A 24418-nucleotide genomic window follows, 5' to 3' on the forward strand; every position below is an offset into this window, starting at 1 on the left:
ATATCCCTTTTCTAAGCATGTAAATATTTATTATTCATCTTCATTGTAGGTTTTTGGAAAGGTACCTTTTAAAAGCATATTCTTATGCCCCTGAAAAGTAACCTCATAAGTAGGTGCTCTATGTGGTTGTGCTGTCTTCAGCAGCTGGAGGGGGCAATGTTCATTCTTTGCCTCCAGTGCTTTAGAAGGGGCTACATGTATAAAGCTAGAATATCACAGTGAACATTATTGGTAATTTGTGAAGGTGTGACTTTCTCCAGGTGTTGGTTTTTCTTTTCGAGTAGCTTAGAAAAGAGAGAGGCATTGATTGGATAAAACATCTTTAGTTGCCAGGGTTTCTAATGTGTCGCATCTATTACCTTTCTTGGTGATGAGGTAGAATTAAAAAAAATAATCTGGGAATTAAATCGACCCTTTTAAATCCATCATTAAAAATCAGCACTGTTGACTGTAAGATGCATCTTCATCCTTGCATTAGTGGATGGATTTAGAATACAAGTATTTCCCACAAGGTTTAGAAATTTATGGTAAGTCAACTTTTGTGTTATTACCTACTTAAAGTGATTAAAATTTATTTTTCATTAATTTGAAGTGTTCTTAAAAGCTTTATTTATATATAACTCTATGAAAAAACTCCAAGATGCTCTTTATTACAGTTAATCTATTTAGTTTGAATGAGTTTGAATGAATGAGTGTGTGTGTGTGTGTGTGTGTGTGTGTGTGTGTGTGTGTAGTTAGCAAATAGTTTTGTACCTTTTGGTTTCTAATTCCCTTTCATTCCCTTTCTTCTTCGTCAATTTTCTTATAACAAATTTGGATTATAAAAAAGGCAGAGAGGGGCTTCCCTGGTGGCGCAGTGGTTGAGAGTCCGCCTGCCGATGCAGGGGATACGGGTTCGTGCCCTGGTCTGGGAAGATCCCACATGCTGCGGAGCAGCTGGGCCCGTGAGCCATGGCCGCTGAGCCTGTGCGTCCGGAGCCTGTGTTCCGCAACGGGAGAGGCCACAACAGTGAGAGGCCCGCGTACCAAAAAAAGAAAAAAAAAAAGGCAGAGAGTCACTACCTTTATAACATCTTATGCAAACATACTAGTTCCTTGGTCTCCTATTCTATCCTGACAACATAGTTGGAAATTGTATGTTGCACACCAAATTTATTGATGCCTTTGAAAAATGTTTAAGACTCTGGCTTCTGAGTGGTCAATCTTTACTGTAGATGACTGAAACCGATAGAGATTGAATAAGAATGTATGCTTTTGACCAGAGAGGGAAACTCTGTAAGCTATGGATTGGTTAAGAAGTACTAAGGAAAGCTTATAACTCATCTGTCCTGATTTTGGACTCAGTTGTTTTGATGTCACAGGTATCTTAGGCTCATCAGCATATATTTGCTTCTTATTCACTCTAGAAATGGGACTCAATGACAAATTTTAAAAATTTCCCCTGAGTCAATTTATGTAATATAGTTTGTTCTTTTTTTGAGTTTCCAGATTTGTGTTCATATTAAACATGCTGGAATCCTGTAATTGTTTAAAAGAAGTACTCTTGCTACTTTTTCACTTTTCATGATACGTTTCACTCTTGCTATATATGATGTTAAAGTTGCTATTACAAGTTATTTTTTAATGGAAATAAAATTAATGATATTCATAGAGAAGAAATAAAACTACTTTTAATCTACATCTCTTCCTATTTGTCTATTTCAGTTCTTTTTTTTGTATATTTAAAATTAATTTTTGTTATTACAAAAGAAATGTGAAATTTAGGAATGAATAACCAAAAAGAAGAAAATGAAAGTTACTGGTAATTCTTATACCCAGCAATATCTACTTATATTTCATTACATTTCCCTACTCTTTTAAAAAATATTTTTTCTAAGCATTTCATCCCCCCAAAGAATATTACTTTGCATATTGCTGTGAGACACCTTTCTATATAATTAGATTTTTTATTTTATGATTTTAATGATTACATACTATTCTATCATAAATAATTTGGCCAGCATTATATTTTTCTATATTTATGTTGTTTTCAGTGTATTAATATTGTAAATATATTATAGCAATATTTCTCTAAATTTATTATTTCTTTTTTTTTTTTTGCGGTATGCGGGCCTCTCACTGTTGTGGCCTCTCCCGTTGCGGAGCACAGGCTCCGGATGTGCAGGCTCAGCGGCCATGGCTCACGGGCCCAGCCACTCCGCGGCATGTGGCATCTTCCCAGACCGGGGCACGAACCCGTGTCCCCTGCATCGGCAGGTGGACTCTCAACCACTGCGCCACCAGGGAAGCCCTATTATTACTTCTTCGATGAATATGTAAAAGTGGAATTACTGAGTCAAGCAAAGGATAATAGTATTTTTAAAGCTTTTGAAATATAATGTAAAATTGACTTCCTGAAGGGCCATACTAGTTAACTCTATCAACAATGTTTGAATGGAGGTGTCTAGTGCCCCAAATACTGGCCAGTAGAGAATATTATAATTATAAAAAGCTTTAATATGCTTAATGGCTATATAGAAAATATTTATTTACATATATATATATATATATATATATAAAAATAATTATCTGGAGTGATTTTGGCTAAATGTGACTTAAGCAAGGTAATATGTATTTTTTATCTCAAATAAAGAGAGGTCCACAAGTGGGCAATGGAAGCTGGTATAGTGGTTTGTGAATGTTATCAAAGACCCAGCTTTTTTCTTTCTTTGCAATGTGCATTTTCTAGTGTGTTGGCTTGTTCCATGGCAATAAGATAGCTGCTTTGGCTTAAGTCATCATAACTGACTACAGGGCAGGAGGTAGGGGAAAGAAATAGCTATAGCAATGACTGTAACTTTTATCAGAAAGGCATGTTTCCATAAACTTCTTAGGAGATTTCTACTTAGGCCTCAATAGCCAAAATACTGTCACATGGCCTCTTCTAGCAGTAAAGGGGGCTGAGAACTAATGTAGATGGGCTGGGGAAAAAGAGGCTGGGAATAGATGTTAAATTAGCTGACATTCAGTGTATGCCATGATACCAGTAATTTTACACAAAAATTTTACATAAATGTAATAACAGGGCTTCCCTGGTGGCGCAGTGGTTGAGAGCCCGCCTGCCGATGCAGGGGACACGGGTTTGTGCCCCGGTCCGGGAGGATCCCACATGCCGCGGAGCGGCTGGGCCTGTGAGCCATGGCCGCTGAGCCTGCGCGTCCGGAGCCTGTGCTCCGCAACGGGAGAGGCCACAACAGTGAGAGGCCCGCGTACCGCAAAAAAAAAAAAAAAAAAAAAGTAATAACAAATAGCGTGCTATTGTAGCAGCCTTTTATGGTACTCAGATATATGGCTATCTTTCCTTGTCAACGAATTTGTATTTTAATGTTTACATAATATTCTATTGTTTAGGGGTGCCATGTACATAGCTTTTTTGTACTTCTCTGTTTCTCTTTAGAGAAATTCCTTGAAGATAAATGACTGAGTTAAAGGATATGCACATTTGAAAACTTTATTCAAATGCCAAAGTTACTTCCAGAATAACTGTATCAGGTTACAAGCCCAACATCAGGGTTTGTACCCAGGATAGCAGCTGGATTTAAAGCTTTTAAAATTTTTGACATGGTTAGGTGAAATATGACATCTCTTTTTAAAATTTGCATTTCTAAATTATTTGTTAGCATAGAAATTTTGTAATTGTTATTAACTACTTGTATTCTTTTAACATATAAGGTTTATACTTTTAGGTAGTAAAATTTATTTTAAAATTTAATTTTATAACTGCTTTATTTAGTTTCAAGTTTTCATGTTGTGCTTAGAATGATCTCTATTTTAAGGTTATAAAATATTAATTATATTTTCTTCTGGTACATTTTAATACATTCTTTAATTCTGAAACACAGCTTCAGTATATTTTTTTGTTTTTATAAAAAACAACTTTATTGAAGTATAACTTATGTACACATGTATAAAGTATACAATTTGGTAAGTTTTGGTGTTTGTATATACCTTTGAAACCATCCCTGAAATCATGATGCAGAAAATATCCATCACCCCAAAGAGCTTCCTTGTGCCCCTTTGTGATCCGTTTTTCCCCCATCCCCTGGCAACCACTGGTTTCCTTTCTGTCACTATAGATTAGTTTGCACTTTCTGAAGTTTTATAAAATGGAATTGCTCAGTATGTGCTCTTTTTTGTCTGCCTTCTTTCATTCCCTTTTCAGATTATATGACTTGCACATATTTTCTCCCAGTCTATGGCATGTCTTTTCATTCTTTTAACAGTGTCTTTGGAAGAGAAGTTCTTAATTTTGATAAAGCCCAATTTATCTGTTTTTTCTTTTATGGATCATGATTTTAATGTTATATCTGAGAAATTTTTGCCTAACTCAAGATTACAAAGTTTTTCTCGTACATGTTTTTCTAGAAGTTTTCTAGTTTTCTGTTTTATATTTAGGGCTCTTATCCATTTTAAGTTGATATTTATGTATGGTGTGAGATATGGATAAAATTCATATTTTTGCATATGAGTATCTAATGTTCCAGCACTACTTTTTTTTTTTTTTGGCTTCACCACGCGGCTTGAGGGATCTTAGTTCCCCAACCAGGGATTGAACCCGTGCCCCCTGCAGTGGAAGTGTGGAGTCCTAACCGCTGGACTGCCAGGGAATTCCCCCAAACTACTTTTGAAAAGACTGTTTTTTTCTACTGAATCACCTTTGCAAAGTTGTTGAAAATCATCTGAATGTATATCATAGGACTATATAAATAATCAGAATGTATATATATATTTCTGCTCAGTTTGTTCCATTGATCTATTTGTCTTTGCCCATCAATATTGCTATATACCAGTAGCATAGTGTCTTAATTACTATATATAAGTCTAGAAGTCAGGTAGCGAAATTTCTCCAACTTTATTCTTTTATTTTCAAAGTTGTCTTGGATGTTCTAGATCATTTGCATTTTCACATGAATCTTAGAATCAGCTTATCAATTTAAAAAATGCCTGAGATTTTGATTGGAATTGGGATTTCAACTGATCTAATTCTATAGATCAATTTGGAGAGAAACAACATCTTAACAATATTGAACATGGTAAAATTTGCTCCACTTATCCTAGTTTCTTAAGATGAAAGTAGAGACCTTCCTTTATTTCGAGCGTATTTTATTTTTCTCACTAGGAGTTTGTAGTTTTCAATGTACAGGTCTTACAAATCTCTGTCAGATTTATCCCTAAAATATATTTTGATGTGATTGCAAATTGTAGTGTTTTATTTCAATTTCAAATTGTTCTTTCCTAGTACATAGAAATACAATTGGTTTTTGTATATTGATCTTGTATCACACAACATTGTTTCTACTAGCTTTTTTTTTGTAGATTTAATCAGATTTTCTACATAGATGATCATGTCATCTGTAAGTGAAAACAGTTTTACCTCTTCCTTGCCAGTCTGGAGATTCAGTTTGTTTATTTTTTGTGTGCTTTTTAACCTTGGCTAGAACCTCTGGGACGATGTTGAATAGTAATGGTGAGAGCAGACATTCAGTCTTTCAGCATTAAATATGTTTTAGATGTAAGTATTTTGTAGGTGTCCTTTACCAGCTTGGGGAAGTTCCCTTTTATACCAGGTTTGCTATGAGTTTTATTAGGAATAGATATTTAATTTTTTCAATGCTTTTTCTACATCAATTGAGATATTTTATATCATTTTCTTCTTTAGTCTGTTAATAGGTGGATTACATTGATTAATTTTTTAATGTTAGCCCTACTGTGCATTCTTGAGATAAATCATACTTTATCATGATGTATTTTCCTTTCAATAGACTGTGGGATTTAATTTGTTAAGCTTTAGTTTATAATTTTTGCATCTGTGTTTATAAGGGATATTGATCTGTAAATTTGCTTCTTTATAATTTTGTGTCATTAATGTGGAGTTTATGGAATGAATTGGAAAATATTTACCTCCCTTCAATTTTTTTGAACAGTGTGCAGAATTGGTATTATTTTTTGCTTAAATAGTTGGAAGAATTCACTAGGGAAGTTTTCCAGACATAGAGTTTTCTGTATGGGATAGCTTTTAAGCTACAAATTCAATTTCTTCAAAAGATATAGACCTCTTAGGTTATCTATTTCTTATTGAGTGACCTTTGTTAGTTTCTGTCTTTCAAGGAATATGTACATTTCATCTGAGTTGTTGAATTATTGGCATAAGGTTGTTCATAATATTTTCTGATCCTTTTAATATCTGTAGAATTTGTAGTGATGACAACTCAGTCATTACTGATACTGCTAATTTGTGTTTTCTCTCTTTTTTGTTCCTGATCTGTTGACTAGAGTTTATCCATTTTATCTCGTTTTGAAAATCCAGCTTTTGGTTTCATTCATTTCCTCTTTTTATTTTTTGTTTTCTATTCCTTTTCATTTCTCTCATATTCCTTTCTTCTGCTTACTTTGGGTTTAATTTTCTTTTCTTGGTTAGTTGGTTAATGCTATAAAATTTTCTCTAACTATTGCTTTAGCTGCATCCTACAAATTATGGAATGTTGTGTTTTTAATTTTCATTCAGTATAAAACAGTTTTAAATTCCCCTTTTGATTTCTTTTTTGACCCTAGTGTTATTTAGAAGTATGGTATGTAGTTTCCAAATTCTTGAGGATTTTCCGTACAACTTTTGTTATTGATTTGGAATTCAGTTTCACTGTGGTAGGAAAACATACTTTGTATGCCTCGAATCCTTTTAAATTTATTGAAACTTATTTAATGGCCCCAAGATAGGACTGTTTTTATAAATGTTCCACATGCATTGGAAAATAATGTATTTTCTTCTGTTGTAGGGTGGGATCTTATGTAAATGTCAGTTAAGGCAAGTTTTCTGATAATGTTTTTAATCTTCTATATCCTTACTGATTTTCTGTCTACATGTGTCAATTATTGACAGTAGTTTGTTGAAGTCTTCAACTATAATTTGTCTATTTCTTTTCTTTTTTTTGCAGATCTGAAGTTTTTGCTTCATACATTTTAAAGCTCCGTTTTAGGCACATGAAAGTTTAGGTGTATAATGTTCTCTTGATTATTATGAAATAGTCTCGGTCTTTCTTAATATTCTTTGCTCTAAAATCTACTTTTATGATATTAATATAGCTATTCCAACTTTCTTTTGCCTAGTGTTACAGTGATATATATGTATATTTCCTTTTTTTACTTTTAAGATGTTTACATCTTTATATTTAAAGTAGGTTTCTTATAGGTAGCATACAGTTGAGTCTTGGCTTTTTTAATGCAATACAATATTATCTGTCTTTTAATTGGGGTGTTTAGACCTTTTTTTGTTATAAATTTATTTACTTATTTTTGGCTGCGTTGGGTCTTCATTGCTGTGCACGGGCTTTCTCTAGTTGTGGCAAGCGGGGGCTACTCTTCATTGCAGTGTGCGAGCTTCTCATTGTGGTGGCGTCTCTTGTCGTGGAGCATGGGCTCTAGGCACACGGGCTTCAGTAGCTGTGGCACGTGGGCTCAGTAGTTGTGGCTCTCAGGCTCTAGAGCACAGGCTCGGTAGTTGTGGCTTATGGGCTTAGTTGCTCCGTGGCATGTGCGATCTTCCCAGACCAGGGCTCGAACCCGTGTCTCCTGCATTGGCAGGCGGACTCTTAACCACTGTGCCACCAGGGAAGTCCCTAGACCATTTATTTTTAATGTGATTATTGATATGGTTGGCTTTAAATCTACCATCTTGCTCTTTGTTTTCTATTTGCCTCATCGGGTTTTTTTTTTCTGCATTCTTTTTTTTTTAAAGATTTTTTTTTGATGTGGACCATTTTAAAAGTCTTTATTGAATTTGTTACAATATTGCTTCTGGTTTTTTTTATGTTTTGGTTTATTGGTCATGAGGCTTGTGGTATCTTAGCTCCCTGACCAGGGATCAAACCCGCACCCCCTTCATTGGAATGCAAAGTCTTTTTTTTTTTTTTTTTAACATCTTTATTGGAGTATAATTGCTTTACAATGGTGTGTTAGTTTCTGCTTTATAACAAATGAATGAGTTATACATATACATATGTCCCATATTTCTTCCCTCTTTCATCTCCCTCCCTCCCACCCTCCCTGTCCCACCCCTCTAGGTGGTCACAAAGCACTGAGCTGATCTCCCTGTGCTATGCGGCTGCTTCCCACTAGCTATCTGTTTTACGTTTGGTAGTGTATATATGTCCAGTCCACTCTCTCACTTTATCCCAGCGTACCCTTCCCCCTCCCCATATCCTCCAATCCATTCTCTAGTAGGTCTGCATCTTTATTCCCGTCTTGCCCCTAGGAAGGCGAAGTCAACCACTGGACCGCCAGGGAAGTCCCCTCCTGCATTCTTTTGAATTGAGTATGTTTTATGATTCCATTTTATCTCCTTTGTTGTCTTACTCACTATACCACCTAGTGTTAATTTAGTTGCTTCTTTGAAGTTTATGGCAGTGTTTCTCAACCTTTCTTTTATTATTTTCTCCACAAGACTTTTTAGAATCTTTTTCTTAATCAGCCCCTCCACACAGTTTTAGTACCACAGATAATCCTGTATATCTGTTCATATTCTATATGAATATCTGTTTTTATAGATAAAGTGAGTAAGATTTTTCTGAACCCTATAAATTTTTTTTAACATCTTTATTGGAGTGTAATTGCTTTACAATGGATGAACCCTATAAATTGATTTTTGCCCCTTTGGAAGCAATATTTCCCTGTCAAAAATGCACAGATGCATAATACTGTATACATCTTTAACTTATCACAGTCTATCTTTAGGTGATAGTATAATGCCTCAAACATACTATAAGACTCGTACAATAGTATACTTCCATTTCTCCCCTCCCAGCCTTTGTGCTATTGTTGTTTTATATCTACATATATTATAAACCTTGTAATACATTATTATGAATTTTGCTTTAAACAGTGATTATCTTTTTTAGAAATTTTTTTTTTATATTGGAGTATAGTTGATTAACAATGTTCTGTTAGTTTCAGGTGTACAGCAGAGTAATTCAGTTATACATGTACAGTGATTCTCCTTTTAAGAGATATTAATTATTAAGACAATGATCTTATATATTTACTCATGGAGTTACCTTTTCCACTGCTCTTCATTCCTTTGTGTAGAACCAGGTTCCATCTGGTATCATTTTCCTTTTTCTTGAAGTACTTTGTTAACATTTCTTTTACTGGAGAAATACTAGTGATGAATTTTTTCAGCTTTTGTAGGTCTGAAAATGTATTTTTTCACCATTTTCTTGAAAGTTATTTTCACTAGGTAAAGATTGTAGGTTGACAATGTTTTTCTTTCAATATTGTAACGATATTACTCCCTTGTTTTCTGGCATTGCATTAAGACATAAGCTGTACCTCTATATGTAATATGTCTTTTCTCTCTGGCTGTTTTTAAGATTTTTTCCTTTAAGAAATTCATCTTTGTTGTACCTTGGTATAGTTTTTTTGGTTTTGTTGTATTTTTATTTTGCTTGTGCTTGGTGTTTGTTAAGATATATATTTTAACATCTTTATTGGAGTATAATTGCTTTACAATGGTGTGCCAGCTTCTGCTTTATAACAAAGTGAATCAGCTATACATATACATATATCACCATGTCTCCTGCCTCTTGTGTCTCCCTCCCACCCTCCCTATCCCACCCCTGTAGGTGGTCACAAAGCACCGAGCTTATCTCTCTGTGCTATGCAACGGCTTCCCACTAGCTATCTATTTGGTAGTATATATAAGTCCATCCCACTCTCTCACTTCGTTCCAGCTTACCCTTCCTCCTCCCTGTGTCCTGAAGTCCATTCTCTACATCTGCTTCTTTATTCCTTTCCTGCCCATAGGTTCTTCAGAACCTTTTTTTTTCTTGATTCCATATATGTGTGTTAGCATATGATATTAGTTTTTCTCTTTCTGACTTACTTAATCCTGTATGACAGACTCTATGTCCATCCACCTCACTACAAATAACTCAATTTCATTTCTTTTTATGGCTGAGTAATATTCCATTGTATATATGTGCCACATCTTCTTTATCCATTCATCTGTTGATGGACACTTAGGTTGCTTCCATGTCCTAGCTATTGTAAATAGAGCTGCAGTGAACATTGTGGTACATGACTCTTTTTGAATTATGGTTTTCTCAGGGTATATGCCCAGGAATGGGATTGCTGGGTGGTATAGTAGTTCTATTTTTAGTTTTTTAAGGAACCTTCATACTGTTCTCCATAGTGGGTGTATCCATTTACATTCCCAACAACAGTGCAAGATGGTTCCCTTTTCTCTACACCCTCTCCAGCATTTATTGTTTGTAGACTTTTTGGTGATGGCCATTCTGACTGGTGTGAGGTGATACCTCTTTGTAGTTTTGATTTGCATTGCTCCAATGATTAGTGATGTTGAGCAATCTTTCATGTGTTTGTTGGCAATCTGTATATCGTCCATGGAGAAATGTCTATTTAGGTCTTCTGCCCATTTTTGGATTGGGTTGTTTATTTTTTTGATATTGAGCTACATGAGCTGCTTGTAAATTTTGGAGATTAATCCTTTGTCAGTTGCTTCATTTGCAAATATTTTCTCCCAATCTGAGGGTTGTCTTTTCATCCTGTTTATGGTTTCCTTTGCTGTGGGAAAGCTTTTAACTTACATTAGGTCCCATTTGTGTATTTTTGTTTTTATTTCCATTTCTCTAGGAGGTGGGTCAAAAAGAATCTTGCTGTGATTGATGTCATAGAGTGTTCTGCCTATGTTTTCCTCTAATAGTTTTATAGTGTCTGGCCTTACATTTGGGTCTTTAATCCATTTTGAGTTTATTTTTGTGTATGGTGTTTGGGAGTGTTCTAATTTCATTCTTTTAAATGTAGCCGTCCAGTTTTCCCAGCACCACTTATTGATGAGGTTATCTTTTCTCCATTGTATATTCTTGCCTCCTTTATCAAAAATAAGGTGGCTATATGTGCGTGGGTTTATCTCTGAGCTTTCTATTCTGTCCATTGATCTGTATTTCTCTTTTTGTGCAGTACCATACTGTCTTGATTACTGTAGCTTTGTAGTATAGTCTGAAGTCAGGGAGCCTGATTCCTCCAGCTCCGTTTTTCTTTCTTAAGATTGCTTTGGTTATTTGGGGTCTTTTGTGTTTCCATACAAATTGAGAAATTTTTTGTTCTAGTTCTGTGAGTAATGGCATTGGTATTTTGATAGGGATTGCATTGAATCTGTAGATTCCTTTGGGTAGTGTAGTCATTTTCTCAATGTTGATTCTTCCAATCCAAGAACATGGTTTATCTCTCCATCTGTTTGTATCATCTTTAATTTCTTTCATCAGTGTCTTAGAGTTTTCTGCATACAGGTCTTTTGTCTCCTTAGGTAGGTTTATTCCTAGGTATTTTATTCTTTATGTTGCAATGGTAAATGGGAGTGCTTCCTTCATTTCTCTTTCAGATTTTTCATCATTAATGTATAGGAATGCAAGAGATTTCTGTGCATTAATTTTGTGTCCTGCTACTTTACCAGATTCATTGATTAGCTCTAGTAGTTTTCTTTAGGATTCTCTATGTATAGTATCATGTCATCCGCAAACAGTGACCGTTTTACTTCTTCTTTTCCGATTTGGATTCCTTTTATTTCTTTTTCCTCTCTAATTGCTGGGCTAAAACTTCCAAAAGTGTGTTTAATAATAGTGGTGAGAGTGGGCAACCCTGTCTTGTTCCTGATCTTAGTGGAAATGGGTTCAGTTTTTCACCATTGAGAATGATGTTGGCTGTGGGTTTGTCATATATGGACTTTATTATGTTGAGGTAAGTTCCCTCTATGCCTACTCTCTGGAGGGTTTTTATCATAAATGGGTGTTGAATTTTGTCAATAGCTTCTTCTGCATCTATAGAGATGATCATACAGTTTTTTTTTCTCCAATTTGTTTGTATGGTGTATCACATAGATTGATTTGTGTATATTGAAGAATCCTTGCATTCCTGGGATAAACCCCAATTCATCATGGTGTATGATGCTTTTAATGTGCTGTTGGATTCTGTTTGCTAGTATTTTGTTGAGAATTTTTGCATCTATGTTCATCAGTGTATTGGCCTGTAATTTTCTTTCTTTGTGACATCTTTTTCTGGTTTTGGTATCAGGGTGATGGTGGCCTCGTAGAAGGAGTTTGGGAGTGATTCTCCCTCTGCTATGTTTTGGAAGAGTTTGAGACGGATAGGTGTTAGCTTTTCTCTAAATGTTTGATAGAATTCGTCTGTGAGGCCATCTGGTTCTGGGCTTTTATTTGTCAGAATATTTTTAATCACAGTTTCAATTTCAGTGCTTGTTATTGGTCTGTTTATATTTTCTATTTCTTCCTAGTTCAGTCTTGGGAGGTTCTGCTTTTCTAAGAATTTGTCTGTTTCTTCCAGGTTGTCCATTTCATTGGCATAGAGTTGCTTGTAGTAATCTCTCATGATCCTTTGTATTTCTGCAGTGTCAGCTGTTACTTCTCCTTTTTCATTTCTAATTCTATTGATTTGAGTCTTCTCCCTTATTTTCTTGGTGAGTCTGGCTAATGGCTTATCAATTTTGTTTATCTTCTCAAAGAGCAAGCTTTTAGTTTTATTGACCTTTGCTATCATTTCCTTCATTTCTTTTTCATTTATTTCTGATCTGATCTTTATGATTTCTTTCCTTCTGCTAACGTTGGTGGTTTTTTTGTTGTTTCTCTAATTGCTTTAGGTGTAAGGTTAGGTTGTTGATTTGAGATGATTCTTGTTTCTTGGGGTAGGATTGTATTGCTATAAACTTCCCTCTGAGAACTGCTTTTGTTGCACCCCAAAGATTTTGGATCATATGTTTTCATTGTCATTTGCTTCTAGGTATTTTTTGATCTCCTGTTTAATTTCTTCAGTGATCACTTCATTATTAAGTAGTGTATTGTTTAGCCACCACGTGTTTGTATTTTTTATAGATTTTTTTCCTGTAATTGATATCTAGTCTCATAGTGTTGTGGTCAGAAAAGATACTTGATATGATTTCAATTTTCTTAAATTTACCAAGGCTTGATTTGTGATCCAAAATATGATCTATCTGAAGAATATTCCATTCGCACTTGAGAAGAAAGTGTATTCTGTTGTTTTTGGATGGAATGTGCTGTAAGTATCAATGAAGCCCATCATATTTAATGTATTATTTAAAGGTTGTGTTTCCTTATTTATTTTCATTTTGGGTTATCTGTCCATTTGTGAAAGTGGGGTGTTAAAGTCCCCTACAGTGATTGTGTTACTGTCAGTTTCCCCTTTTATGGCTGTTAGCTTTTGCCTTATGTGTTGAGGTGCTCCTATGTTGGGTGCATAAATATTTACAATTGTTATATCTTCTTCTTGGATTATCCCTTGATCATTAGGTAGTGCCCTTCTTTGTCTCTTGTAATAGTCTTTATTTTAAAGTCTCTTTTGTCTGATATGAGTATTGCTTCTCCAGCTTTCTTTTGATTTCCATTTGCATGGAATATCTTTTTCCATCCGCTCACTTTCAGTCTGTATGTGTCCCTAGGTCTGAAGAGGGTCTCTTGTAGACAGCATATATATGGGTCTTGTTTTTGTATCCAATCAGCCAGTCTGTGTCTTTTGATTGGAGTGTTTAATCCATTTACATTTAAGGTAATTATCAATATGTATTTTCCTATTACCATTTTCTTAATTGTTTTGGATTAGTTATTATAGGTCTTTTTCTTCTCTTGTGCTTCTTGCCTAGAGAAGTTCCTTTAGTGTTTTGTTGTAAAGCTGGTTTGGTGGTGCTGAATTCTCTTAGCTTTTGCTTCTGAGGCTGCTGGGAGAGATTTCCCTTTCTCTTCTTTGTTCGTACAGCTCCTGGGGTTCTGCTCTGGATTTGGCCCTGCCTCTGTGTGTTGGTCACCTGAGGGGGTCTGTTCTTCCCTCAGACAGGACGGGGTTGAAGTAGCAGCTGATTAGGGGGCTCTGGCTCACTCAGGCCGGGGGTAGGGAAGGATACGGAATGCTCGGTGAGCCTGTGGTGGCAGAGACTGGCATGACGTTGCACCAGCCTGAGGCACACCACGTGTTCTCCCGGGGAAGTTGTCCCTGAATCATGGGAGCCTGGCAGTGGTGGGCTGCACAGGCTCCCAGGAGGGGAGGTGTAGATAATGACCTGTGCTTGTACACAGGCTTCTTGGTGGCTGCATTAGCACTCTAAGTGTTTCATGCTGGTCTCTGGGGTCCACACTGATAGCTGCGGCTTCTGCCCCATCACCGGAGCTCGTTTAGGTGGTGCTATGAATCCCCTCTCCTCGCGTACCCTGAAACAGTGGTCTCTTGCATTTTAGGCAGGTCCATACTTTTTCCTGGACTCCCTCCTGGCTAGGTGTGGTGCACTATCCCCCTTCAGGCTGTGTTCACACAGCCAACCCTAGTCCTCTCCCTGGGATCTGACCTCCGAAGAAGCCGGAGCCTCAGCTCCCAGCCCCCACCCATCCCGGCCAGCAGGTGAGCACACAAGCCTCTTGGGCTGGTGAGTGCTGGTGGGCACTGATCCTCTGTTGGGAATCTCTCTGCTTTGCCCTCTGCACTCCTGTTGCATTCTCCTCCCTGGCTCCGAAGCTTCCCCCTGCCACCCCCGGTCTCCATCAGTGAAGGGGCTACCTAGTGTGTGGAAACGTTTCCTCCTTCACAGCTCCCTCCCAGAGGTGCAGGTCCCGTCCCTATTCTTTTGTCTCTGTTTTTTCTTTTTCCCTACCCAGGTACGTGGGGAGTTCCTTGCCTTTTGGGAGGTCTGAGGTCTTCTGCCAGCGTTCAGTAGGTGTTCTGTAGGAGTTGTTCCACATGTAGGTGTATTTCTGATGTATTTGTGGGGAGGAAGGTGATCTCCACGTCTTACTCCTCTGCCATCTTGAAGGTCTCCCTCTGTTAAGATATTTTGATCTATGGGTTATAATTTTTATCCAATTTGGAAATATTTTGGCTATTATTTTTTCAAATATTTTTTTCTGTCTCCACTCCTTTATTCATCTTTATTTTAAGGACTCCAGTTATATGTATATTTCTCACTTGGGGTTGTCCCAGAGCTCAATGATGCTGTTTTTGTTTTTTCAATCTTTTTCTCTTTGTGCTTTTTTTGGGGGTAGTTTCTACTGCTATACATTCAAGTTATTTCTTTTTTCAGTGTGTAATGTGTTCATAATCCCACCCAGTGTATTTTTTTTATCTCAGACATTGTAGTTGTCATCTCTCAAGGTTTGATTTGGGTCTCTCTCTTTTTATAAAAGTTTTTCCATGTCTTTATTTAATATAGCTCCTTTGAATATTTATAATAATATAATAATTGTTTTAATGCCTTTGTCTACTAATTCTATTGTCTGTGTCATTTCTGAGTTAGTTTTGATTGATTTTTCTCCTTGTTAATGGGTTGTAATTTCTCTTCTCTTTCTGTGTCCTGTAATTTTTGACTGAAGGACAGAATTCCTGAATTTTATCAAATTGTGTGTTGAGTATTTTAATTTTCCTCTAAATATTCTTGAGGTTTTTTTTTTTTTCTGGGACACATTTTAGTTACTTGAAAAAGTTTGATCCTTTTTAGTGTTGTTTTGAAGCTTTGTTAGGTGGAATGGGAGCAACATTTATTCTAGTGTGAACTTTACCTGCTACTGAAACCAAACTCTTCCATGTGTTCTACCTGATACCTAGTGAATTGATGGTCTGTATTATGGCCAGTGAGAACAAGGATTATCTCTGGCCCTGTCTGGGCTTGTGGATTATTTCCTGTAATCTTTTTGACTGTTTTTTTTTTTTTTTCCTCCCCAACCTCAGGTAGTTTCCTCATAGGCATGCATCCATTAGTATTCTACTGAGTACTCAAATGGGACTCTGCAGATCTCTGGAGTTCTTTCTCTGTTGCTCTATATGCTCTCTGCCTTGAGAACGTTTGCCACTTTGGCCTTCCCAGATTCCCAACTCTATCTCTTGAACTCGAGGAGAATGCTGGGTTGCACCTGGGCTCCCCTCCCCTGTTTTGTGGCTTGGAAATTTCTCTAGGTGGTTAGCTGGTGCAAACATAGGGCTCACTTTGTTTCTTTTTTGTCAGAGATCCCTGTTGTTCATTTGCTAATTTCCAATGTCTTAAAAAATGGTTCATATATTTTATTCCATGTTTTAGTTTTTTGAGATGGGAGGGTAAATTTGGCCCCAGTTTTTCCATCTGGGTACAGAGTGAAAGTCTCCAGTGTTATAATTTTTATTTGTTTTTTTTTTTTGCGTCAGCAGTCAAATATATTTCACTTGTAATTTTTTGATATGAATTTTTTTGATATCTCCTCTTCTGTAGGCTTTCTCCTTCATGTCTCTTTTTTTTTTTTTTTTTTTTTTTTTTTTGCGGTACGTGGGCCTCTCACTGTTGTGGCCTCTCCTGCTGTGGAGCACAGGCTCCAGACGCGCAGGCCCAGCGCCCACGGCTCACGGGCCCAGCCGCTCCACGGCATGTGGGATCCTCCCGGACCAGGGCACAAACCCACGTCCCCTGCATCGGCAGGCGGACTCTCAACCACTGCGCCACCAGGGAAGCCCCCATGTCTCTTTTTAATTTGCAGTTTATTTGTTAAAGAGTACAAATTATTTCTCCTGTGTGTTTCCCATACTCTGAATTTTGTTGATTACATCCCTGTGATTTTGTTTAATATTTTCTCTGTCTTGTTCCCTATAAATTGATAGTTGCATCTAGTGCTAATAGAGTTAGGATTGATTATTTTGGCCATACTACTGCAAGAATAGTGGTATATACTTTCAGCAGTGGGTACATTATATCTGTTTGTCTCCTTTTTTGTGATTGTAACAGCTATTGATAGTCAATGCTAAGATCCATTAATTCATTGGAAGTTGAAAAATGGTGGTATTCTATTCTTTCAAGCTTTCTACAATTTTTAGCTGGAATATTTCCACACAGAGAATGTTTCCCTTATTTACCACTGTTTATGTGGTACAATTTGGTAGGATCATCAGGATAAACGCTTGGTTCTTTGTCTTTATTATTGATTTTTAAAATAATGAGTTGATTCTTTAGAATCCTTCAATAGTGAGCATTTGGGTTTTTTGTTTTATTTTTAGTGTCAATATGAACCCATGCCTTTAAATATATTTGATGTATTTTACTTCATCGAAGTTATTCTTATTTTGATACTCAAGTATTTTCATCTCTGGCCAGTGGTAGTCTCTTTAAGTTGGCTCTTACATCCTTTTCATACAAGTCTGCTGGTCACTGATAGTTTCCTTGCTTTCTGGTGTGACAGGCATTCTAAGTTCATCTTGTACATTCCCTGCCTCAGACCTAGAATGAACTAGTAGAAGAAAGAAAATTAAGTGATTTCAGCATGTTCTTCTGAGGCAGTAATTTTAGCATTTGGAAGCAACTGTGGAGATCAGTTAATATATTATAGTCCACACACGGACCTTAAACATGACTAGTGACATAAAAAATACTCATTGTCAACTAAGCTTCCTATTTTAAACATTAAGTGTTTTGCCTTGTGATTATGTAAGGTGATTTTTTATTTTCTTTGTAGGCTTTGCCAATCAGTCAGAAGATGATCAGGTGAATGTAATGGGTTTTCGCTTCTTAGGAGGTTCCCGAGTTACTCTTCTTGCTTCCAAAACCTCTCGTAAGTAAAGCCATGGTATTATTGCTTTTGAAAAGTTCTATTAAGAACAGTGCATCACAGATCATTGCCACATCAAAGATTTCTGCAAGGGTGATGTTAGATATTGAAAACTAAGAGCCATTGTACTAGTTATGAAGATAGAATCCTGTTTTATTAGTGATACTTAACTTTGGTTTTGGGGATGAGGAGAGTTTGATAGAGGAATTTAAAGAACTGAAAAATGTTTTTGAGATAGGTATATGGTGAACTAGGTTTTAGGAGTTACTAGAAACTGGAGTTAATTTTTTTGGGGTATGTGTATATTCTTATATCCTCCTTTTGGACACTTGCAAAGATGAAAGTGAAAGTGAATAACTTTTGCTGAGATTAATCTCAGTAGAATGAAAAGTAGTAATTGTATAGTCAAGTTTGAATTTCATACTTAAATATGCTTTATTGATTTGTTTGCTTCATATGAGAATAATGGTTGAAACTACTCAATGTAAAACTGACTTCTGATGTATGTAGATAATGAAGCTACTAAACTCACTGAGTTTTATATACCTTCTTGGAAATAAATTAAAATATTAAGAAAGGAAGTGTTCAACAAATTTTAGGTACACTAAGGATATTAGAGGAAATGAATGTGTGTGTATGTATATATATATATATATATAAGTCTGAGTACACTCCAATTTTTAAAATCTCTGCCATTTGTACAACGGGTTTCATTTTCTATCAATACTTTATGGATTTGCAGTTTTAGTTGGTTATTTCTTTTATAATTAGAAAATATAGTAAAATAAGGCTATGTTGTTTTTGAAAAATGAAGATGTTAACAGGGGGAACATATATACATCCTTATTTTAGAAACTATAATGAAGTTTCTGTGGTTAAAATCATAACAGCTTCTGGAATGTGTAGGTTGGTGGCTAGTGAAATAGATTTGGAAACAACTAAAAATTAAAGAATAAGATACACAAATTAAAGACATTTCTGAGAAGAATGAGAGAATTTTGTACTTTTCGTGGTCTTTGTAATTGGTCATGATTGTAGTCTTCTTTACATTGGCACCATTTTGCTTTGATTAATTTTAATCTTCAGTTGGTTGATGGAATCATTTTTGTACATTTCTCTTTGTTAAAATGTTCTCTTTAGTTATACTAAAAAATTGTTGCCAACATTTCTTTGGGAAATTATACACATCTGTTTGATTTCAGTTGATGATGCTGTATGATGAATCTGCAATTGAGACCATTTAAAAAAGGCAAACATTTATTTGTGCAAATGAGGGTATTTATGTCCTAATGCATTATATTTATTCTTTTTTAGATAAAGTAACTCTTAGAACATTGCTGTTGCCCATAGTTACTTTATCATTCTCTAAATTTCACCAAATATCCATGTATATAACTGATTTATTCACATTCATCTTAATATATGGTAATGAATGCCTTGACACAGCTACAGTGTGGGCAGACAGACTAAATAATGGAATTGGACAGAAACTATTACATAAAGAATCAAATGAACTGTGTAAACTGAAACATGAAGTGTAGCCATTACAATTCCCTGATGGTTATTTTGGCCTCAGTGATGTCCAGAATTCTACCTAGGGAATGTCCTTGGAGATGAAGGAGATAGATATGAAGAAAATACAATGGGATGGAGTCAAGATGGTGGAGTAGGAGGACGCGGAGTTTGTGTCTCCTCACAACTAGGGCACCTACCAGGCACTGGTGGGGGACCACGGACACCTAAGGAGTTGGGAGGAACCCCTGAGCAACTGGGTAGGATGTGGGGGTGGGGAGGGAGCATAAGGAGAGGTGGGGGCAGTTTGGGACCAGTGCCCCTGAGGGGTAGCTGAGGGAGGGGAGGTGCTCGTATGCCTGGAGTGGTCCACTCATGGTGAGAGGAGCAACGGGGATGGGGGAGAGACCCTTGGGGGATTGGAGTGAACACAGCCAGCATTTCCCCTGCCCACTTGGGCTCTGGGGAGTCTGCTGAGGTCCCAGGCCTGATCCTCTGCCCTCTGAGGCCCTCTCCAGCTGTGTGAGTCCTGAGGGCATGGGAGGGAGGGAGAGGGAGAAGGGAAAGGAAAAGTGGAGGCCAGACGGGACGGGATTGGTGGCCCTGGGGGGGGGGAGGTAGCTGGGGGAGGGGAGGGGTTCCCACGCTCGGGAGGGTCCCACTATAGTGAGGGGATCAGCGGGGAGCCTGCTGAGGTCCAGAGCCTGATCCTCTACACTCTGAGGCACCCTGAGCCTAAGCCCCACCCCCACACCCTTACCCAGGGCCTAACCTCCGAACTCCTCACTCTGAGGCCCCCCTCCGGCCCTGCTGCCTTTTCCAGCCCTGCAGGTCCTAAGCCTAGGCCCTGCCCCCACCTAAGCCCCGCCCCCACAGCCAAGACCTTTTCCAGCTTTTTTTTTTTAGGTGTGGTTATGTTTTTTTTCTTTTTCATGTTTATTTATTTTGGCTGCACTGGGCCTTAGTTGTGGCACACTGGATCTTCGTTGCAACATGTTAAGTTGTGGCATGCATGTGGGATGTAGTTCTCTGACCAGGAATCGAACCCCGGCCCCCTGCATTGGGAGCGTGGAGTCTTAACCACTGGGCCACCAGCGAAGTCCCTATGGTTCTGTTTTACCTTGTTGTTGTTGTTGCATGTATATCTTTATTTTATCTAAAAATTTTTTATTTCTCTAATTTTACTTTATTTTTTATTCTTTGTTATTGTACTGCTCCTTTTTTTTCTTTTGCTGCACCATGTGGCTTGCAGGATCTTGATTCCCAGGCGGGGTGGGGCAGGCCTGAGCTCCTGTGGTGTGAGAGCTCTGTCCAAACCGCTGGACTAACAGAGAACCTCAGATACCAGGGAGTATTAATTGGAGTAAGGTCTCTCAGAAGTCCTCATCTCGGCACCAAGACCCGGCTCTACCCAACTGCCTGCAAACTCCAGTTCTGGATGCCTCAGGCCAAACGACCAGTAAGACGTGAACATAGCACCACCCATCAAAAAAAATGACATGACAAACAAATATGTTACAGACAAAGGAGCAAGGTAAAAACCTACAAGACCAAATAAATGAAGAGGAAATAGGTAAACTACCTGAAAAAGAGTTCAGAGTAATGATAGTAAAGATGATCCAAAATCTAGGAAATAGGTTGGAGGCACAGATTGAGAAAATACAAGAAATGTTTAACAAAGACCTAGAAGAACTAAAGAACAAACAAACAATGATGAACAACACAATATCTGAAATGAAAAATACATTAGAAGGAATCAATAGCAGAATTACTGAGGCAGAAGAACAAATAAGTGAGCTGGAAGATAGGATGGTGGAAATAACTGCTGAGGAGCAGAATAAAGAAAAAAGAATGAAAAAAATTGAGGACAGTCTCAGAGACCTCTGGGACAACATTAAACACACCAACATTCAAATTATAGGGGTTGCAGAAGAAGAAGAGAAAGAGTCTTAGAAAATATTTGAAGAGGTTATAATCGAAAACTTTCCTAACATGGGAAAGAAAATAGCCATGCAAGTCCAGGAAGTGCAGAGAGTCCCATACAGGATAAACCCTAGGAGAAACACACCCAGACACGTATTAATCAAACTGCAAAAATTAAATTCAAAGAAGACTATTAAAAGCAGCAAGGGAAAAGCAACAAATAACAAACAAGGGAATCCCCTTAAGGTTATCAGCTAATTTTTCAGTAGAAACTCTGCAGCCCAGAAGGGAGTGGCATGATGTATTTAAAGTGATGAAAGGGGAAAACCTACAACCAAGATTACTCTACCCAGCAATGATCTCACTCAGATTCGATGGAGAAATCAAAAGCTTTACAGACAAGCAAAAGCTAAGAGAATTCAGCACCACCAAACCAGCTTTACAACAAATGCTAAAGGACCTTCTCTAGGTGGAAACACAGAGAAGAAAAAGACCCACAAAAACAAACCCAAAACGATTAAGAAAATGGTAATTGGAACAGACATATCAATAATTACCTTGAATGTAAATGGATTAAATGCTCCAACCAAGACAGACTGGCTGAATGGATATAAAAACAAGACCCGTATATATGCTGTCTATAAGAGACCCACTTCAGACCTAGGGACACATACAAACTGAAAGTGGGGGGATGGAAAAAGATATTCTATGCAGATGGAAAACACAGGAAAGCTGGAGTAACAATACTTATATCAGATAAAATAGACTTTAAAATAAAGACTATTATAAGAGATAAGGAAGGACACTATATAATGATCAAGGGATCAATCCAAGGAGAAAACATAACAATTATAAATATTTATACACCCAACATAGGAGCACCTCAATACAAAAGGCAAATGCTAGTAGCCTTTAAAGGGAAAATTGACAGTAACACAATAATAGTGGGGGCCTTTACCCCACTACCCCCACTTACCCCAAAAGACAGATCATCCAGACAGAAAATAAATAAGGAAACACAAGCTTTAAATGACACAATAGACCAGATAGATTTAAATGATATTTATAGGACATTCCACCCGAAAGCGACAGAATACACTTTCTTCTCAAGTGCACACGGAACATTCTCCAGGATAGATCATATCTTGGGTCACAAATCAAGCCTTGGTAAATTCAAGAAAATTGAAATCGTATCAAGTATCTTTTCCAACCACAATACTGTGAGACTAGATACCAATTACAGGAAAAAGTCTGTAAAAAATACAAGCAAATGGAGGCTAAACAGTATGCTACTAAATAACCAGAGATCACTGAAGAAATCAAAGAGGAAATCAGAAAATACCTAGAAACAAATGACAATGAAAACACTACAACCCAAAACCTATGGGTTGCAGCAACAGCAGTTCTAAGAGGGAAGTTTATAGCAAAACAATCCTACCTCAAGAAACAAGAAACATCTCAAATAATCAACCTAACCTTACACCTAAAGCAATTAGAGAAAGAAGAACAAAAATACCCCAAAGTTAGCAGAAGGAAAGAAATCATAAAGATCAGATCAGAAATAAATGAAAGAGAAATGAAGGAAATGATAGCAAAGATCAATAAAACTAAAAGTTGGTTCTTTGAGAAGAAAAACAAAATGATAAGCCATTAGCCAGACTCATCAAGAAAATAAGGGTGAAGACTCAAATCAATAGAATTAGAAATGAAAAAGAAGTATCAACTGACCCTACAGAAATATAAAGGATCATGAGAGATTATTAAAAGCAACTCTATGCCAATAAAATGGACAATCTGGAATAAATGGACGAATTCTTAGAAAAGCAGAACCTTCTGAGACTGAACCAGGAAGAAATAGAAAATATAAACAGACCAATCACAAGCACTGAAATTGAGACTGTGATTAAAAATCTTCCAACAAAAGCCCAGGACCAGATGGCTTCACAGGCGAATTCTGTCAAACATTTAGAGAAGAGCTAACCCCTATATCCTTCTCAAACTCTTCCAAAATATACCAGAGGGAGGAACACTCCCAAACTCATTCTACAAGGCCACCACCGTCATCCTGATACCAAAACCAGACACAGATGTCACAAAGAAAGTAAACTACAGGCCAATATCACTGATGAATGTAGATGCAAAAATCTTCAATAAAATACTAGCCAACAGAATCCAACAGCACATTAAAAGGATCATACACCATGATGAAGTGGGGTTTATCCCAGGAATGCAAGGATTCTTCAATATACGCAAATCAATCAATGTGATACATGATATTTACAAATTGAACGAAAAATACCATATGATCATCTCAATAGATGCAGAAAAAGCTTTCAACAAAATTCAACACCCATTTATGATAAAAACCCTCCAGAAAGTAGGCTTATTGGGAACTTACCTCAACATAATAAAGGCCATATATGACAAACCCACAGCCAAGATCGTTTTCAGTGGTGAAAAACTGTGTAACCATTTAGTCTAAGATCTGGAACAAGACAAGGTTGCCCACTCTCACCACGGTTATTCAACGTAGTTTTGAAAGTTTTAGCCACAGCAATCTGAGAAGAAAATGAAATAAAAGGAATCCAAATGGGGAAAGACGACGTAAAGCTGTCTGTTTGCAGATGACATGTTACCATACATACAGAATCCTAAGGATGCTACCAGAAAGCTACTAGAGCTAATCAATGAATTTGGTAAAGTAGCAGGATACAAAATTAATGCTCAGAAACCTCTTGCGTTCCTATACACTAATGATGAAAAATCTGAAAGACAAATTAAGGAAACACTCCTATTTACCATTGCAAGAAAAAGAATAAAATACCTAGGAATGGTGGCGCAGTGGTTGAGAGTCCACCTGCCAATGCAGGGGATGCAGGTTTGTGCCCTGGTCTGGGAAGATCCCACATGCCGCAGAGCAGCTGGGCCCGTGAGCCATGACCGCTGAGCCTACGCATCCGGAGCCTGTGCTCTGCAATGGGAGAGGCCACAACAGTGAGAGGCCTGCATACCGCAAAAAAAAAACAACAGAAAAACCCCTAGGAATAAACCTACCTCAGGAGACAAAAGTCCTGTATGCAGAAAAGTATAACACATTGATGAATGAAATTAAAGATGATAGAAACAGATGGAGAGATATACCATGTTCTTGGATTGGAAGAATCAACATTGTGAAAATGACTATACTACCCAAAGCAACCTACAGATTCAGTGCAATCCCTATCAAACTACCACTGGCATTTTTCACAGAACTAGAACAAAAAATGTCACAATTTGTATGGAAACACAAAAGACCCCAAATAGCCAAAGCAATCTTGAGAAAGAAAAACGGAGCTGGAGGAATCAGGCTCCCTGAC

General features: G+C 37.2%; 1 protein-coding gene across 1 annotated transcript in view; it reads left to right on the forward strand.

The window, feature by feature from the left end:
• BBS9 (Bardet-Biedl syndrome 9) overlaps positions 1-24418 on the forward strand; it is a 448956-nt gene that overhangs the window by 195182 nt on the left and 229356 nt on the right. Inside the window, exon 16 of the mRNA XM_082846142.1 lies at positions 17535-17630. Coding sequence (XP_082702268.1) covers positions 17535-17630 — 96 coding nt within the window. The remainder of the gene's footprint in view (positions 1-17534; positions 17631-24418) is intronic.

This window comes from Leucopleurus acutus, assembly GCF_964270905.1.
Source record: "Leucopleurus acutus genome assembly, chromosome: 9".
Classification (NCBI taxonomy): domain Eukaryota; kingdom Metazoa; phylum Chordata; class Mammalia; order Artiodactyla; family Delphinidae; genus Leucopleurus; species Leucopleurus acutus.